Source organism: Calonectris borealis, chromosome 2, assembly GCF_964195595.1.
Source record: "Calonectris borealis chromosome 2, bCalBor7.hap1.2, whole genome shotgun sequence".
Taxonomy (NCBI): Eukaryota; Metazoa; Chordata; class Aves; order Procellariiformes; family Procellariidae; genus Calonectris; species Calonectris borealis.
The window spans coordinates 120183714-120203694 of NC_134313.1; the positions used below are offsets into that span (position 1 = coordinate 120183714).

The 19981-nt window shown below is 37.1% G+C and overlaps 1 protein-coding gene across 25 annotated transcripts in view; it reads left to right on the top strand.

The window, feature by feature from the left end:
• Positions 1-19981, top strand: part of CLASP2 (cytoplasmic linker associated protein 2) — a 153004-nt gene that overhangs the window by 51634 nt on the left and 81389 nt on the right. For all 25 annotated transcript variants that reach the window (XR_012672581.1, XM_075143120.1, XM_075143125.1 and 22 more), the window contains one exon: positions 6438-6584. Coding sequence is in view for 24 of the 25 variants with exons in the window: in XM_075143120.1 (XP_074999221.1) it covers positions 6438-6584 (147 nt within the window). In the remaining variant the exon portion in view is untranslated. The remainder of the gene's footprint in view (positions 1-6437; positions 6585-19981) is intronic.

The following is a 19981-nucleotide window of genomic DNA, read 5'->3' on the forward strand; positions in this document are numbered from 1 at the left end:
ATTGTCAGAATTTGAGATTGGATCAACAGCATAAATTTAACTGATAAATATTTGCCTCATTCCTGTTACTAACTGGTGCTCCCCATGCTTGCTGCCTTTCTTATATTTTTTAAGACACTCCAGGTCCACTTAAACTACCTGAAAAACTAACATGTGAAGGCATAAGTTTGGCTTCACAGTTGGCTTTAGTACATTAGGGTTTTTTTTTGAACTAAGTTGTATTATTTAGCTACTTTTGTCATTTTTATCCTTCCCCCCCCCCCCCCCCGTTAGTGTGATTACAGTGGAAAAAGGAGTCTCTCTTGGTAAGGGTTTGAGATTTTGCTGATGAACATCAGAATATGTTGCATAGAACATGAGAACTGTTCACCAGCACTGAATCATTGGTACAGTTGCCTCCTTCAGGAATGCAAAGAGAAACGGAGGTACCATGGAGTAAAGTTAAATCTGTCAGTAAGTGACATCATGTTATTTCTGTCACTACACTCTCTCGTATTCTGAAGAACCATGCTCCAGCATTGTGGGAAGCAGATTTTTGTTTTTGAATGAGAATTTGTGTCCTAATGGTTCAAGATCCCTTTACTTGCTGTGGCAAAGGGAGAATGCCCAGGAAGTATGCCTTTGTGGTACATCTAAAGCATCTTAGGTGCAATTCAGCTGCCCAGACATAGGCATCACGTGCCATTTGAGGTGCCTCGCGGTATCTGCACTAGCCACATGGAGCAAACAAGCCTGACAGGAGACCCGCAAAAGATCTGTGCCCTTCAGGAATGTCAGCTGGCAGCCAGACAGGATACCCAGGACTGTCTAAACTGGTTTTAAATGACTGTGCTTAGGCAAAGGAATCCTGTCCTTTGTGTCAAGACAAACAGACTCCGGATGTATGGAATGCCTGATGTGTAAGGGATAAAGTGCTCACTAAATTATGTGGGGCATTGGCTTGAAGTATGGATTAGAAGGATCAACTAACCTGATGCATCTGTAGTGCTCACGGCTTCATTTTCATGCTTGACAGAAATTGTTGTAGGCTGCATCAGTTCATCTGGAATTGAGCTAACAATCCAGTCCCAGATGTTCGAAGTAATTGATGCAGTCTATGTTTGTAAATCACTGAAGAGAGACTGGCAGTCGGTGTCTTGGTAGGCGCAGGATGTGGGAGTGACTTGGGAAATGTGAGGAGTTCATCTACTCATCATTGTTTTGCTTGGGCACGATTTTGCAATCATGTCATTATAAACAGTTTGTGGTGTGGAAGAGGAACTGTTAGCAGTAGTTCAAAAACATTTAGTATCTGTTAGCATTACTTGAAAGGAAAATGGATATAGGAAGGGCACGTTTTTAACAAAAGTCAAAGTTTAAAAGTAGTTTTATTAAAGATACTGTGTTCTCTGGTTTGACTATTGTCTATCTACTGTAAAATAGCGCAAGTTGATATTTACAACCCTAGTAGTATTAGATATGTAAGATGTCGATACTGATGCAGTATCGAGATTTGCCTTTAAGGCCAGCATTAGTTCAGCATATCTGCAGGGGATCCAGGTTTTTTTCCCCCTGTGGTGTTACTTGGGGATCTGCTTTAAGATCAGTTAACTTCTGATTGGCTCCTTCTGAGTAGCATGAGTAGAATATAGATCTTCTCTTTCTACAACTGTGTAGATGATACTGTATTTCTTTCTTCTGTTACTGACTGTGACTTACAAAAGGTCAGATATTAAATGTCACATTAATTTTATGAATCTTAAGACCAGCTAAGGTAAAGGCTTGAGTTGCAGTAACAATAAATATATTTTAATTTAACTTTCTTTAAAAATGAAGTATTTTTCTTGCTGGATATGAAAAGTTTTAGATTCTCCTTTGCCTCTGGTTACATCTGTAATTACCTTTATTGCCCTATAGCCAAATCACAGTAAATAGGTTGTTTAGAAGTTTTTAGCATTGGGAGTACTAGAATGTTCTTTGAATATCAAGCCTGATTGTAAATGTTTATCCTTTGATATCTCTGAATACTTTAAAAAACAGATACTACATTAATCTGGGCCCCAAGAGTAATGCTACGTATCTTTTAGTTATTTTTAGTTCAAATCGCATAGTTTGTTTCTTAAGAATTTTAGTATTTAAACCTTTACAATGGTTCAGAGTTTTGGTCTGTGTTTCTAATTGAACAGGTGTGTCTGGATTTAATCTTAGAATAACTTCGGTAAACCCCAAGTTTCAAAAGTGTGGTAATCTCTAGGGTCTGTTGTGTCATGCAGGTTGGTTTGGTGGGTTTTTTACTAGAAATATTCCTTTGAGTCCTCTGAAATGTTTTGTAGAAATGCACAGCAGTTCATTGATACCAGTTCACTTGCTGCATAGTACCTGCAGAACACTCCTCTGCAGTACAGATCTCTTTCCTCTATTGGAAGAGAAAACTTCTAAGGCTTGGAAGTTGAATCTTGTGTTTCTAGCTTTCTAAATATAAGAACAACCTTTTCTTGAATTTTCTTTTTTTCTTCTGCTTTGAAGTAGTTCATCTGGAAGAGAACTTGTACCAGAGTGAGAACATTTGCTGCTCATCAAGTTTCTTCAGGAGCTTTTGGCAGTACTAGATTCCACTCTTCTCTGTGGGGTGTGCTTACCTCCAAAACTCCTCTTACCCATTGTGATTTAAAATTAAGATATTGGGTACAAGAACAGTTTTGAGAGATTTAACTGAATTTCAGTATCTTTCATTAACTGTGTTTTTCATTTAAGATGTTCTGTACATTGCTAGCAATTCATACAGCCTTTTATTCCTGTTTTTTAGTAACTTAGAGCTTTGTTGTAAAATGCTGTTTGGATAGTGCTTTCCCAGCTGTCAGGTGTATTTGCATACGTAAAATTTGATATGCTGAAAGTGTTTGGCCTTTAAAATTACCTAGAATGAAAATTACCTAGCCATTCTAGAATGGAAAAGTGTTTGCATCCTTCAGATAGATTTGTTTTGAAATATGAATTATATTTAGGCTTTTATGACTTCTGTTGTAGAAATTGATTTTGTTTGCAGGCTGCATGAAACTAACATTAAAGTCAGTTTGATACTGACAGTACAACTGTCACCACGCTCTGCACGTTGGCAGTCAGGAGCTCCAGCCCTGGTCCATTGGCTAACCAAAGGCACGTAGTAAACAAGTTTGGCTCAGCTGGATTGAGCAGAACTGCACCTTGATTATACCCTGCGGAGTAACGGTTATACCTCGAGCTGGGATTCTGTATGCTGGAGTATATGGAAATGCTTTTATAAGAGATATAAACAAGCGTATTGTTCTGCATGAGTGAGAGCACATGGAAAGCAGATTATACTGGAAGCAAATACAATGGTTTTGTTTCATTAACTGCTATAAATGCAGACTTCAGGTTTCAGATCTTCACAAATACTGCTAAGCATCTTTCTGAAAATGGAATGTCCCTAAAGATCAATTGGGGTTATGTTGTTAATAGAGCCTAGGGAAATAAAAGTGTAAAGGCCCAAAAGGGTGGAGAAAACCTCTGGTTTCCGTAAAAGACGGTACAAAGTTTTCCTGCTCATGTTTATTTAAAAAAAAAAAAAAAAAAAAAAAAACACAAAAAACAAAAAACAACCAAAAAAACCCACAACAAAAGAAACGCAGCTGCATTATCACTTTAGCCTTAAAAGAATTAAAAAAGATCCTTTTCACCTGTTAATTTTACACAATTATGGTACTGTGCTATAATTTTGCAACACTTTTAGTGACTGTACTTTAGTTTTTAACTTATTTTAGCATAAATAATGAAAAGTCCAGTTAAGAACGCCCATGTATCAGTGGTTAAGATCAGTTCTATATTTCTCAGAAATACTTATGCATTTTAAAATAAAAAGAATTTATTTTAAAAGCTAGGTTTTATGTGGACTAAGAAACTGTATGAAAATATTTAATAGTGTAGGTTTTTAATCCACTGTTAACAATGTTTTAAATGCATGAAAAAAAAGTATTCTTTAACTAGGCAAAGTAATTTGGCAGTATTACCAAGACCGTTGTTTAATATTTTGTCCTATAATTTGCACAACGTACCAGTAGCTGGGAATGTTTGCCTTTGTATTTTTCTGAAATTCTATTTTGGGGTTGAGCAGTAACTTCTACAATTCTCCATCTTCAATACTCCATAATGAATAGCTTGGTAAGAATAAAATTAATTTATCTGAGCCTTTGGTTCCCGAAGTAAACTGTTGTTTGGGGTTGTTTAGGTTTTTCTTGATTAGGAGTTTTTGCATAAATGAGCAAAATGCTCACTTACTATTTTTAAAAGTATACTGCAAATAACTTTATTTTTTCAAAGGCTTCTTGTGCAATATTTGCATATCAGTGCTGCATTGTAGTGCTTTGGATAGTAACATGAAAGTCTAGCCTGTTTCGTTATCAAACTAAAAAAAATGCAGCAACAAAAACATTTTTGTTTGAAAAGCGTGTTTTCACTTTTAATCAATTTTTCGTGTGTCAATGCTGTTCTCTTCATGCTGTTTAAAAATCTACAAGATATTTCTTAATGCTATATTAAAATTACCTGTAATTACCTGCAGGTATCCTAGATATTAGCCATTACTATTTACATTTCTATTATAGTCTTTAGTTCATTACACTTAATCTGGCATTTGGATTAGAGGTTTTCCCTGTTCAAAAATCTTGATGTCTGTCTCTATTTAAGATACTAAGAGTATAAGCATCAGAAATCAAAATGTATTCTGCCTCAGCCCGTATGCTGAGCGGGAGTGCTGTTTCCATGGCAACACACAGGATAGTGGGGGGGGAGGCTGATGCCTTTTCCCCGATTCTGAGAGTTTACATATCCAAACATGATTATTCTTAGCAAAATTCTCTTAAAAATCAGTGTTTGCAGGAGAGAAGGAAATAATGTTAGTGAAAATTGCAGTGTACATCCAGATGTTTCTTGTGGTGGTTTGTTTCTTCTTTAATTGTAAAGATTTGTTAGTGCAACACACAGCTTTTCGCTAATGCTAGAAAAATGTACTAACCATAGCAGCAGTGATCTCGGACATGTTAAATGTGGGGTGTTCTGATGTTTGATGGTGCTGCAAATACTGTTGGACAAAACCTTGCTTTACCCTTTTAATGAAAGCTGCCTTCCTTTGGGAGGCTATATTATTAAGTATAGTTGACATTTCACTGGAAGCAAGTTCTGAATAAGCAAAGGGTAAATAGTCACCTTTCCAGAGATGGTAAAGCTTTGCAGTTAATTTTATTTTTTGTAGAAATGGCAGGTTTTAGAGCAGGTAATATGCTAAATTGGTCTGTCATTACTGTAGTGCAGCTGTGTCTCAGCCTCGCCCATTTTATTTATTATAGGAGCCATAGGCTGATACGTTTTCCATGCTCAAGCTTATAGATAAATCCTTCTTCCCTAAGTGGATTGAGAAACCGTTATGTTATACTGTTGGAATATGTTGGGGGTTATTTTGAAGGCTAAATATTTTGTATTGACACTATTCTATTTAGTCACTAGAGATTAATTTCTTTCTTGATTAAAAATACACAAACCTGAAATTATAGGCAAGAGGAGTGCAAACCCCAGAGTATTGTCTGCCTGTCTAATTTTTTTAATGAAGGATTGGAATAGTGGCAAATACGTGTGTGGGAATGAATTTATTTGCATGGAGAATTTTCACCTTTTCCTCTGGCGGTGGCTCCCAGAAGATGATGTCACCTTGCAGCTCATTGGTTGTGCGGCACCTAGTGCGGGGAAGGGAGAGAAAGATGCCGGCACAAATCTCAGTGGTGGATCTAGGGTGTTTGCGAGCAGTTTTTGATAGAATCTTTGATTAGTATTGAGAATTTACTGCGTGTGGCCATGTGAGGTGCTGGGTCTGTCCTAGGGTGAGGGGATTGAAGAGCTATCAGAGGAATGAGGCGGCTGATCTGCAAGAGGATCTGTGATTGTAAGTTGAAAAATCTGGGTGGAAGGAAAGAGACAGGGAGTGCTGGTTAGACACATTGTGGGAGGATGTGTAGCAGAAAATGCATGCATGAGTAAAAGAAGAAAAGGGAGAAGCGTTTGTCTTTGGTAGACTGGAATGATAAAAATTACATTAAGGGCTTTCCTGTGGGGAAAATACTCAGAAATGGGCAAAAATATTCAATCTCTGCAAAGATATTTTCCCTTTGTGGGAATGAATGGGTAGGATTCATTATTATGTTCAGTTTTACAGTGGTTAATTATGAAGGCAAAATAATATTTTGTAAGAACTTAACATGTAGAAAATGCTGTATATTTCTCATTGTTGTTTTATTCCTAGGTCAGAGACAGAGGACAAAGTGGTAAATATTTGGGTTTATTTATATATTTTGTGAATTTCTACGAAATGTGAAGCAGAATAGTTGATTAGGAAATAAATATACATCCATTCTAATAGTTGTATTTTTATTTAATGTATCCTTTTCTAGACAAAAGCTTTGATGATGAAGAGTCAGTGGATGGAAATAGGCCATCATCAGCTGCTTCAGCCTTCAAGGTTCCAGCACCTAAAAAGCCAGGAAATCCTTCAAACAGTGCAAGAAAGCCAGGATCAGCTGGTGGGCCTAAGGTTGGAGGTAATGTAAAGCTATTCAGATTCTAATCAGTGTTCCCAGAAACCTTGCCAGAGCAGGCACAAAACAGAGAACTTTGCAAGGTGATGTTTAATTCATGACTGCAGTATTTTTGCAGAGCTGAAAACAGTAAGGGACCCTGTTTTACGTAATTATTCATATGTAAAGGTGTGTGCATGTCTGTTTTTGTGAATGTACATTTAGCTTATAAAGGCCTCTCATGTTATAAATAAAATTAACATCTGGAGATAGCAATTGTGTTGGTAAAATTAATATATGGGTGCTTCTGATGGAATCCACACATCACTTACTGTATATATAAATATACTGTGAAATTCTGTAGTTAGGTCTGTATAGATGAAATTTTTACCGTAGGTCTGTACTGTAGTTTCACATGGCTAGAAAAGGACTAGCCACCAACCATATACCTCAACAGAGGTGTATATTACACCTGAATGACTTTTATTGTTATTCCTTGAACTGTCAGAGTATTGTGAAATTGATTGTGAAAGATGAAAAACGAGGGCCAAAACCCTTGCCAGGATTTTTTTGCGTGGTAGACTTCAAAGCAGTATAATGACGATGCTTACTGATTATAATCTTTGAACATGGAAATCCGCATTTTTTTAGGGCGGGGGTAATCTAACAAAAGCAACTGTTTACTGCTAAAGAAGTGTCAGCTTTTTTGATGGTTCATGTACACATTCAGAAAAATACATAATTAAGTGGAAATATACCATGCTTCAGGTATGGCTTTTTTATGAATAATTGATTCTTTCAGTAGGGGATTTTTGTAAGAGTAAGTAATTTTTTCACATTCCTATTCATGTAACATTCCCTTAAGTGAACTGCAAAGCAAAGATAAAATTTGAAAGAAGATACACATACCAAACAAGCTGCCTTAAGTATTTTCATGTTAATAAGATACAGCTAACGTTTTGACAATTTACTGTTTTTCTAATGTGATCTTCAGAATTCCTAATAAATTGAAAAGATTCCCATAGGGCGGGTTCAACACTGCCATAATATGACTCAAAATTGGTAGCAGTATGAATCAGAAAGTACCACCTAAAAGACTTCCTGAAGGAAGTTATCTCTTGAAATTGACTCTTAGTATTTATTATTATTACACAAATAAGTAATAATACTATTGTTGTCTTTAACCTGAAGCATGGTGGTTTTTGCAAACAAGACTAACATATATAGTACCAGAACTGAATGCTCAGGATTCCTGTTTCTTTCAGTATGTGCTTCTTTTAATAATATTTTATTAAATATAGATGTTTTTTAATGTAAAATTGTTTTTACATGTCGACTTTCACTTTACATGCTCTGCAGTAAAAACATGGAGATAGGAGAGCAGGGGAAGGGAAATAAGAACAGAATAAGCACTCGAGTGATTTTTTTTCAGTTTATCTAAAAATTCAGGAGTAAAGGAGATTAAAAAACCCAAAAATTATTACATTGTTTTTCCTCTTTTTCCTGTATTGCCAAACTTCAAAAAATTACAGTGAAAAAATACATGGAATAAGGATAAAATGTAAGCGTGCCAAAACCATAGAACTTTGGTCATTCCTTGCTTTAAACCGTCTCCTTTTAACTCTGGAAAATACTGAGGAGTGTTCACATGTGCATCTGTCTCCCCTCTTTTTTTTTTATTCTGTCAGTATGTCGGTAGTCAGAATTTTGAAAAATTTAGGCTTAGATGTTTGGCTGGCCTTTATAATCTTGATTAAATTGTTCTTTGAATGCTTGTCTGTATATGCATCTATGGCGTGGTTGTGCAGACTGCTCAGGTGCTTGACCATGAAGAGTTTTTGCCTTAATATTTTGTAGGAAAGATGTTACGCCTTGTATTCTTCACCAAATGGCTAGAAGACTGGAAATTTTTCTTCCAGTCTTCAGTTGTTGTCGACTACCTCTACTTCTTTCTCTTGCTGTCTACCAGGGAGGAACTCTTACAGATCTACTAATCAGCTTGTGCACAGATTTCTTTCATTACATATAACCATGTGCTTCCTAGTTTAATTCTTCTTTGGTGCTTTTATCCCTTCAAGTTTTCCTTGAGTTGACCCTCAATCTTTTCTTTTTAACATTTTCCATATGTCACCGTTGATCAGCAAGGCTGTTACCGCTGTTTTCATTTTTAGCAGCTAGTATTTGTCTTCATTTTAGTCCTGCTGCTCATTATTTGTGTCTTTCAATGTTTTTCTCCATACTTTTTTTGAGGTTACCGGTGTTTAAACTAGTTCTTTCTAGTAACAAGCTTGCTAGCGGATAGAAATGTTAAATGTCTGTGCTACCTAAGAGAGCCTTACCCTTCTACATAGTATTTGCAAATCCTGCATCTCCTAGCCTAATAAAGAACATTAGTGTAGATGCCAAATGTATTTCTTAAACAAGTCAATCAAGTCATAGTCTCTTCCAGAAGTGAGGAGTTTCCCATAACATTATTCATATGAACAAGGGTACTAGGTCAGACAAGAGGTCTGTATAGTCCACTGTCTCATCTCACAGTAGTCAGAAATGGCTACTAGAGAAATGTACGTGAACAGGGCAAGTGTCTAGAAGCACTCAGTCATTACAGGACAAAATGATGACTTTAGAGAGCTTTATTCCGCAGAGAACCACGGTCTTTGAAGTGTCCAGTTAGGGCATCCTAGTCTGCTGATCTTGAGACTTCATGGATCTTTATGGTTACAAACAAACCTGATGCTTTTTCACATCCACTTTTGTCTGCTTTACAGGTGCCTAAAGGACACCTGAGACTTTTCTCCAGCCTCAAAATTGCCATCTTTATGGAGCAAATCTATTGTTCTGGAATTTGTCTGCTCTTGCTGATTTATTAAGGCTCTGCTATATCCAGCAGTCCCAAATCCTTCTGCTCACCACTTCATTCCAAGCCTGTAATCAGTGGGAATGTAATTTCTCACCTTGCCCTCATAAGCACTGGTACAAGTATTTCAGGCTCGTAACTGCTCCCCTCACGGTTCTGCCACCTGTTGGTCCTGCTTGCCAAAGTTTTCTCTGACTCTTTCATATATACATGTATACATACTAAGAAGTTGCAGTTCAGCGTTGAAGGAAGTAGCAGCAGCAGCTCCATTAACTGTGTTGTTTTTTTCTTTCCTTTTCACAAAAATCTCCAAAGTCATGTCAGTGACCCACAGCTGAAGCGGTCCTTCGCTGCAGTTTCTTCTCCTCATGCTTCTTAGACCAAGCAGAACTGCTAGTGTAGGTAAAAATTGTGTTGAATGTAGGCTGAGATTACTGCAAGTTCCGTTCATTTAAACTGCCTTTTACATTCCAGAGATCCTTTTCCTAGGATATTGCTTTAGAAAGATGTCTTTTCCTATCAGCTGTAGATGACAGTAAAGTACAGCTTTTTCCTGGTTCCAAAAGGGAGTGGAGGCTATCCTGTCTTGAGGCTAAGAAAATTAAACCTCTTAGCCAAGCTGCTCGCTTTCTTTTATGCTGATATCTGCTGACTTATACCTCAGATGCGTGTGTGCTTGGCTTTTCATTATATACTCCATGGAGATGTTTCTTATTGAAGAAATGGCTAATTCCACCACTGAGCGGATACTCTGTTCAAGTGAAAGGACCCATCCAATATGCAAAAAGAGATTTTTTTTCACTGTGTTGCGCACTTTCCATTTAATGAAGGAAATGCACTTTGGTGGCACTGGAATGCAAAATCATTGTCCAGGAAGGCAGGTGAAACAGCTGTGTACGTTAGCAATAGCAGTGTTCTACTTAAGCTGGAATTCTCTCTCCTTGTGCTGGCAATGACTGTGCAAGATCTTTTCCTGATGGATGTAGGGATGGGAGAGCTTGTAGAACTTGCACATTTGCTGACAGGTGTGATTAAGTCTGTAGAAGACAGCTTGCCAGAAAAGTATCAGAGCAGGTATCCTCAGGGGCGTACTACCCTGAGAGTAAGAAATCCAGCAGTCTTTCTCATCTGACTTTACTGCTGGGAGGTGTTCAGACACTGACCTTCTTGCTTGTGGTGAATGAGAAGTGATGGGTCTTCGACTTAATGGGGCAGTGCTGTGTTTGGCATATTTCTTATTCCATGGTCAATACGCTTTCCCAAGTTAGTCCTTTGCCAGGAAATGCACAGCTGAACTACCTACTTCTCACACACTTGCTTCCAGCTCTTCATTTAAGTGGCAGAGCCTCTGGAAATACCCCTTTGCTCTAAGGCCTTGTTACTGAGAATGTGTACAGTGTGTGTTCTGCCCTTCCAGAAATGGATACTCACGGGCTTTTTATTAGCAGTACGGCAAGCAGCTTTTCAATTGTAAGGGACACCATAATTTATAGTAGAAAAAGACTTAAGTTGACTATGTTAGCCAAATAAGCGATATTCTTGTCCCTGTGCTGTTCAAGATCTTTTACAGGGCTTTGGCAGGTTCTCTTGCAAATGTGAGTTCCCTGTTCCAAGTCTTACAGGGAATTGTTCGCTTGTATACTATTCAGAAGCTTTATGTAGTCTAGATGTTGGTAGGAAACTTCAGTCTGTACCTCAACAAGACAACTGGCCTCCTTTCTTTTCCCAAAATGTCAGTTTAAGTCAGTAGTGTTTAAAATGGATTAAATGTAGGAATGTGATACTTTAATAGAGCCATGTGACATTTGGAAGAAAAGCTTGCTGATGAAACCCAATCAAGACCATAGTTGGTATTAACTTTCTGTTGTATGTTTTATTAGAAGCTCTGTAGGGCTGGAACATCATTCTTGATGTTGTAATTTGAAACAAGGTGGACTTTCTACTTTTTGCAGTTGTCTTCAGTGGGAAGATACTGCATCATGTATTTTTACCTATGGTTCGTTGGCTTTTTTAAATCTATAGTGTATTGGCCTTTTAACACTAATAAGGATGTTACACTTTTTGAAACAACCTATGTTGCTTTATGATGAATCATCCAGTGACAAAACAGCAAAGGGGATGGTAATTCAAATGTCAGAATTATTGTAACTGCTGTTTAAAAAGATATTTTGGAGTAAGAATGTTGTTGATGCCAAGTGTGAAGAATATGAAATGAAACCCCAAGGACATAGAGGGTTTTTTTTTTTCTGTTAAAAAAAAAAGTGTACATGCAAGAAGCATTTTTTTCTCAAACATAAAAATTGTGATGTTGCCTTCTTCTCTTAAAGTGTTCGAAGGATCTGGTCCTCAATGAAGACTGCAACTGTGCCAGTTTGAGGTTTGATGCTGGCATTATTTGAAATAACCCTCAGTTTTAGGATGGTCTTAATTCTTAAAGTTAAAAGAAGGCATGCTAAAGTTTGATGATTGCTCAAAAAAACATTAAAACTATCTCCTTTTAGGTAGAAATCAAGTAACTGGAAAACTTGGATGAACCAAGTAAACAGTTTTGGCAAAAGAAGGCTGTGAGAACTATAATAACACCATACATGTTTTTCTTAACTACAGGAACATGTGCTTAACTGTAGGAAGCTATTCTCAACTTCAGGAAATTTAAGTTTAGTTTGTGTATCTGTCTATAGTGTGTTCTATCAGCATAATGCTTTTTTTTTTTCCTTCTCAGTAGTAGCAATACAACTCTTTGCTAAGAAGTATTAAAATGGCACTGATTTGCTTCTTTTGCCTGTTTCCTAGCAGAAGACGTTTCAAAGTGTTTAGAGGCTTTAGTAGGAAACAAAGTAGGAAAGGCTCCTCTGCCTAAAACAAATGTGGTACTGAAAAATGGATATTTGCCTTCTGAAATCTTAGCCAGGTGAAGTTAACCTCATTAAAACTACATACTGTAGTTAAACATTTTTGTTGAAAGGGCTTCAATAATTGTGGAACTGTAAATACAAATTGTTAGTGAATGGACTTGAAACAGGGTGAACTTGTGCTTGCTGTATCGATTGTCTTCAGACTCATGAAGACAGTTCTGTGTTTACTTGCACCAAAAAAGCTTCATAGTAATAAATGCCCAAGCTTGTTGGTTTTGTGGTTTGGTTTTTGGTTTTTGTTTTTTTTTTTTTTTTTTTTTTTTAAACTTTTGAGTTCTGCCAAAAATAAGTTTAGGAGTCTTTCCTCTATTATTTGTTTAGTCCTCATTAAGTGATTTCCAAAGTGCTGTATCTGTCATGTAAAATAAACTAGGATTTTTTTTTTTCCATTATTCTATATTGGCCCTTTGTATGACATAAAACTACTTTGAGATAATCTTGGTCAGCAGAGCATCCCTGACATTCTGTGGCACTTTCTTCCTTTTTTGGTTTCCAGGTTGTTGTGAAATTCAAGCATTTTTCTGCAAGATCTCAGCTGAAATCAGCCTTTTTGTCTTTCTGAGCAGCCTTTGAGATCAGCCTTGGGTATCAGAGTCTGAATCAAAAGATTTCTTACAGCATACCTGTTTGCTTCCTTGTCCCCACAGTGAATGTGAATTATTTTCATTCCTGAGAGATCCTTGCCTATGGAATTGCTGGGTTGCAATCCTGCAATTGTGAACTGCTGCTATTTTAACCTAACCCAGAATTCAGGGAAGTGGAACTTTCCAGGTTCTCTGAGAGTTGTTGGATTTTGTTGATGTTCTTGTTTACTCCCCTGAATGGCACTTCAGGAGAGGGTTTCCTTGCACATGGTCAGTGGTCTGTTTCCCTGGCCATTATAAATGCTTGTCCAGTCACTGGGGTTTCCATTCCTCTAACAGATACTTTCCTTTGCAGCTAGCCTCAGCAGGTGGATTGGAAAATCAACCTTAATGAGGAATCTGAATGAAAATAAATAAACATGATAAATTATAAATATATATATGTACACATACCTATACATATGCCTTTGGAGAAAAAATGTATATATATATGTATTCCTAATCACTGTTCATTAGTCTCTCTGTTTTCTGTGCGTCACCTAAGGACAGTTGACAGATAGTTCATACTACTTTTGTTTGTTTTGCACTAATTTCTAGAAGCTTCAATTAGATTGTAGGATTTATTATGTTGATATAAGCATGATACTGTATCTGATAGTCTTCTCTCAAAAGGCTCGTAGCCTAAAAGACAGCTTACAAATGGATAAAATAGGAAGAGAGTGGAGCAGAAATTAAGAGGTCTGGAGATAAGAGCTCACCACATTCTGTAACCTTCTTTTGACATCTCCACCCTGTGTTGTAGTCCCAAATGTCCTACTAGTGATAACGGTAGTACCAGGCAGTGATGAGAATAAGGAAGACAACCCACCGTTTGTTTAGTTTGCTAACATTGAATACTGATTGTTTTTCAAGCAGTAAGAAGGGGAAGCAATGTGTTTATATTTTCATATGGGTGAATTCAGAAGGAAAAAGAGGAAGGAGGGAGGAGGAAGCTGGGCTGAAATCAGCTGACCCTACCACTTTGAGTCCTTATGGACTGTGGCTGTGTTACAGAGTAAGCAAAGACAACCATTCCAAAACATTCCTGTATTGCTGCTTTGCAAAGTAGCAGGTGTGATTCCTCTTTGTAGGGCTGGGGGGGAGGAGAAGTGTCTTAAAAAAAAACTGTTTCAGTTCTTTGAACAATTATATATGCTCTCAAATAGAGAAGCAGGGAAAGTAGAAGCGTAAGATGCAAATTATTTTTATAATTTGAGTAGAGAATTCTCATCAAAGGTGCAAATATTACTTGCAACAAATAAATGAAGTGTTCTTAAAAATATAAGAGAAACACAATACATTAAAATCAAATCACTTTGACCTTCTGTCTTGCACTAGTGAACTTTTAGAAGTAAAAGATAAAAATGTGTTGTCTAAAACATGTAAACACTGTGATTGTGTAGCTTGTAATGACAGGCAATGGTAGTTCTAATTGTTCTTAATACAGTATCTGTTTAAATTGTTTCAGAAAAGAACACATAGTTGTAGAGAACTGATAACAGTAATGAAAATGGTATTTTTCTGAAACTACTACACCACAACAATTCCAAAAAATCACAGTATCCCAAACCAGTCTGTTTTGCGACACAAATTATAGGTGATACAAATGAACTGTTTGTGTTCCTGGTTGTTCTCAGTAATTTCTGTAATGTAAAATAATTAGTGCAATTTTCCCTATCCAGGTGTAAAACTAGGAACAAATTAAAGTAAAATGCAAATATTAGGTTATTAGAAAGTGATATTAAAAACTGAAAATAAGACTAATGCTGTCATGCTCATAAAATTAGCATAATTTTAAAGCTTACCTGTGGAAAATGGACGAATGATCTAGAGTCTTAAATGTGTGTTGTTTTAAGTGTTTGTGAAAAATCAGTGCCAATAGAGAAAAGAAATACATGAGTGCTTTGAAAGGTTACTGTGTGAACATGAACATTGTGCATGAGTCAAAAGATGACTGTATGAGCTTCCAGTTGAGTAGAAACAGAAATTAATCAATGGTGAGATAAGCCTGAAAGAAATCAGGTATCTGTATTCTTGCTGCTTATGGAACTGCTTGTTTTTCTCCACACCCAGGGTTTGGTCTTATCTAATGTATGGTGTCCAAACCTTGTACTAAGTAAAACACTATCAATTTCTTTGTTGTATAGTTGTCATATTTTCTGTGTGCTTCACAAATGCTTGTGAATTGAATTGATCTCCATAGCATGTCTGTGAAAATAAGAGGCGGTATTTTCAGAGGTATAAGATATATTATTAATCTTTTATACCTGTGAAACTGTGCTGCATAGGAATTGAAGCTAAAGGTGTTGAAACTGTGCATTCAGGATTAGGAATCAGCTTCAAATACTACTGACTAAATTTCTCAGAGAATGTAATTTTCAATACACAATTCCAAAGGAATTTTCATGCTCAAGAGCAGCTCCAGATTTTAAGGTATGCATGCTGATGCAGTGATCTTCAGTCTCTTCGGTCCACGTAAGAATTATTTTGTGCTTCATCTTAGTACACGCATCCTGTATTTGCTCCTGACTAATGTGGCACACCTCAAGGATTGAGATGTACTATCCTAATAGTTAAACACCTTCCACCATCTTTTTCCTTGTAAGCATAGCTTACTCCTAATTTCTTCTTGTCCCTCCTGCTCCTCTTCTTTCCTGGGGTGAGTAATTGTATGGAGAGATCTGCTTAGCATCTCAGTCCTCAGAGACAGCACACTCACTTGCTGGGTGGAAACTTCTGTCCATGTGCAATGTCTCTGGCATGCTGGAGGAATGTTTTAATGAACCAGGTGCGATATGGGTGGGATCTCCGGGGAAGTTCTCTAACTGTGTCCACCAAGTTTCTAATGTAGGCAGATAAAGTAAGGAATAGAAGGTATTATGAAGGTATTTGAAGGTATTTTGCGATTTTGTTCAATTTGTGCAGCTGTTTCAGCTTGAATGACTTTCTGGGTGCCTCAGGGACAATGACTTTTGGCATTGGAGGAGCTGAGGTGGACAAGTCAGTTCAGAATGAATGTCAGTCACTGGGGCTGAACATGACAGAATTCATCTGTCAGTTTCCTTAAAGTGGGCTTCCTAGCAAAGGCTTTTCTGCTCTAAGTCACTTGGTTATAACTTGAATTGTCTTCTAAGCTGGTTTAAAACAACATGAAGGCTTTGTCAGTTAAGGTTTTGCCAAAAAAAAAAAAAGGGGCTTTTTTGGGTTTAGTGTTGTATCTGATGATTTAAAACTATTTTTTATTTCTGAAAATTATTTCAGAAAACTCCGGTGACTTGTGTTGGAACAACTGAATAGGTTTATGGATCCTAATTGTCTGCCCAGTGACTTTGTCAAAGGCAGTTCAGCTTAAGTCAAAGGCATTTTAGCTTAAGTTAATAAATCATGAACTGCAGTGACTTAAGAGACTAGTACATGTTCCTTCTGCTGTTCCTCTCTGCCCTCCTCTCTCCTCTCTCTGCAGGTAATAACTACCATCAGACAGATGTTTTGAGCTACCCAGTAATATAATCTCCCAATGGTTTCCTATGTTTTATTTGTGAGGTTTCTCTGGTAGGCAAAGCGTGTGCTTGCAAAAGCACTAGGAATATAGACAAGTTTACAATAAGAGAGAGGTTTTTGAGGGTGAGGAGTTGTTTGTTTCCAGATGCAATTGGGTTTTTTCCTCTGAAAACAGAGACAAGGCACCTGGATTTCTGCTGATTAAAATTTTTGTCTAAACTAAGATCACTACAGCTTTTCATGGTTTGGTCTTCCCTTAAGTTTTATTAGCAGAGCTGTGTCAATTAGCAGTGTGATCTGTTTCTTAACTTGTATAGCGAAGCCAGTAAGTGATGCTAACAGTTACACCAGGAGAATTATGCATTGGCTGATCCAATTTATGCTGTGAGTAGAAATTGGTACAAGCTATTACACTAATGTAATTTTATTTAAATTAGTCTAATTATATCCATCCAAGAGGATTTACCAGTGTAACTATGTACAAGTAAATCTGCCTTGTTTACAAAAAAATCCACCTTGTCTAATGTTGATCAAAGTGGTTTCTATTAAAGCAAGTGCTACTTCTTTGTTGTTCTCAAATGTTTTCCTAACTTAAGCAGGCAAGCTGAAGGCATCTATACTCAGTGACTCTTAGTCACCTGATGAAAGAACACCTTCGTGCTTTATCCAGATATTTGAGACTGAAGAATAGTTCTTTTGTCTGTCTTATGGGAGTTTTTAATTCAAGTTTTTCAATTAAAATCCAAAGATCAGTCTTTGAAACATGGAAATAAGAACATTTAGAACATTGACAGAATTGAGGTAAGACTACCAGTTTCCTGTATTCTGTAAGTATGTCAAGGTGCGTGTATACAGTATATCAAATTGCTTTAGATGACCCAATAATTTAAAACATGAAGGGAATTTTCAGAGATGCTCAATCTTCAGCTCCTTTTTCCAAACATTTGGTTCATGCTTTCCAGAAGCAGAATTGTAAACAGTGCATAAGAAAATGTTATTCTGGGCTGTTGTATTAACTGCAGAAGTAATCTTACGATACCTGGAAAGATAGAGAGGTGCCTGACTGAGCCACTGAAATTCAGTCTGTACACAGGGCTTTATCAGAATCATCATCTTAAAATTCACCTTTGCTATTTCAGAGGTGGTAATTCAGATCATGAAGCACTGGTAACTTCCTCTCTCCCCCTGCCCCCCAACAGGTATGATTTTAAAAGTAAGCTGTCAGTTTTATCAAATAGTAATAAGAGCTAATCGAAGGATAAATAAGTAGATTTTGCAAAGACTATCTGAGAGCTACAGAAGATTCAGGAAAAATCCTAGTTTCAGAGAGTAATAAACAGCAGAATGTATATTCAAAGAAAGAATTAAATATGACCTTTGCAAGATCTGTCCACTAGGACTGTGAACAGAACTTGGTTATTGAGCACTGTCTCTGTCCATTGCAAGTACCATGCTAAAGAACTCTGTTCACAAACAATTAGATTTTGTGTCTTTGTCGTTAATAGGGATTCCAAAAATTGGTTGCTGTAATCTATTGATTTATTTGTAGCTTGTGTGGGTGTATTTGCCTTTTTTTTTTTGTATCAACACTTAGATTCCCCCCCCCCCCCCGCCTTGTGTTTAGTGAGATAGGCTGTCTGTTCCACTAAGTTGCCTTTGCACTTGTCCTTGCTTGAGTTCATTTTGTTTGAGTATTGCTCTACTCCCTTCAGCTATACTTAGGCTTTCAGCAGCTGTACTGATTTAAGCTGTCTGGAGTCATTTCCTTCCCTATCTCCACTGACTCATTTGTATCCCAGGTCATCCATTGGATTGTGCTAGCTCAGTGTTTATATGGCCCCATAGTGAAGCAGGCCAGGGGATTTGCCTCATTGAAACCATTCTTCTTGGCCAGTTTATTTTATTCTCAGTTTAGCCCCTCCCTGTTGTGATTTACTATTCAGCTGCACTAGTGCTAGAATGAGGGAGGTCAGTAGGAGTGAGTGGGAGTTGCTGGTCAACCTATTACACAAAAAGCTGAGTAAGTACTTGAGCTTATTCTGTCCGCTTATCCTATGCTGAGCTGAAGCTGCTGTCAGTTCCTAATTTACAGCTGATTGTTTATTATCCTACAAAACCAAAGGGGTAACAGTACTTCTTTTTTTTTTTTTTTTTTAAGATCTGGAATGATCTGCATCTTTTACTTCTGCTTCAGTGTCTGGTAGATAAGAAGTGAAGCTTTTGAATTAGTTGAGATGTGGGTATAACTTTAGGGTTTGGTTTTTTTGTTTCTTTCAGAAAAAAATTGTTATCCACATCATCTTACTATAGATGTGTTGCTCAGTAAGATGCTGTTACTGTGTACAATTAGAGAATTCTGAGGGATAAAAGACATTTGTATAACAGTACCCTTTTCAAAGTTTACTAACACTTAATTTGTGACGCGTGTTGTATCAGAAAATAGTTTTTTTTTTTATAGGGAACTGTGTTGAGAAAAGCATTTAAGAACAGAAAGTGAAACAAAGGTTTAGAGTTTGTGTTACTCCTAAGTTTCTGTACAGGTTTTGAAATTCCCTTCTCTCACAGGGAATTTTTTTTTTCTGAAATTTTAGTCAAAAGACCCACAGAAGCAGAAAAAGCTGAATCAGACTAGTATAGAGTGGCTCCCATATACAAGTTGAGCATTTTTTAATTTTTAGATCAGTATTTGTATGCTTTATTAAACAGTTAAACATGCTTTGATTAAACATTTTTTTTTGTTTCAAAACAAAAATACCAGTCCGGTATCACTCTCATGATATCCTTCTTCTCCCATATAGTGTTGTCCCGTTGTTTTGTCATCCCATCATGCACAGCTTTGTAGATACTAGCGGGGAGAGCATCAAGGTGGTAGAGCAAGTGAGCAGTCCAAAGTTGTTGTGATATGATGGAAAGATTTCAAATGTTTCAGTCAGAAGAAGGGAAGAACTCAACTGCAGGAATTAATTCTTGGGTGAGAAAACTGATTCTGTAAAAGACTGGGTAATTTCTTCGCTTCCATACAGTAGTCTTTCTGGTGTTGAGCTATTCACATTGCTGAACTCACAGCCTTGTGACTGCAAAAAACTTTCTTCAAAAAAAAAAAAAAGACTCCTAGGGTCTCACAAAATGTTAGAAATCCTTAAATTTAACTTATGAAGATGTCATCTCTTAGAAGTCTGCAGGAAGTAAGGGGTTTGTTTCCTTTGCCTCCATCCCCAGACTCATTGAGCTTAAGTTTAAAAAACTTCTATATCAAGTCTGTTTGTTGTGTTCGGTAGATTCTTGCCAGCTTCCTGAAGTGTAACTTAGGCTTGCAGGTATCTCTCTGAGTCTGTCTAACCAGGGTGTTTGAAGGACAAGAATAAGTGAAGGTTATGAATGAAAACTTAACAAATAATGTAGATAAATGTCTTATGTGGATTGTTCTCCCTCTCCTTCAGATGCATTTCTCTTCTGGGTCTCAGCTGAGGGAGGCCCAGCTGGATTTAATGGGCTGAGTCCAAAGGTAGGGTAATGTAAATTGCA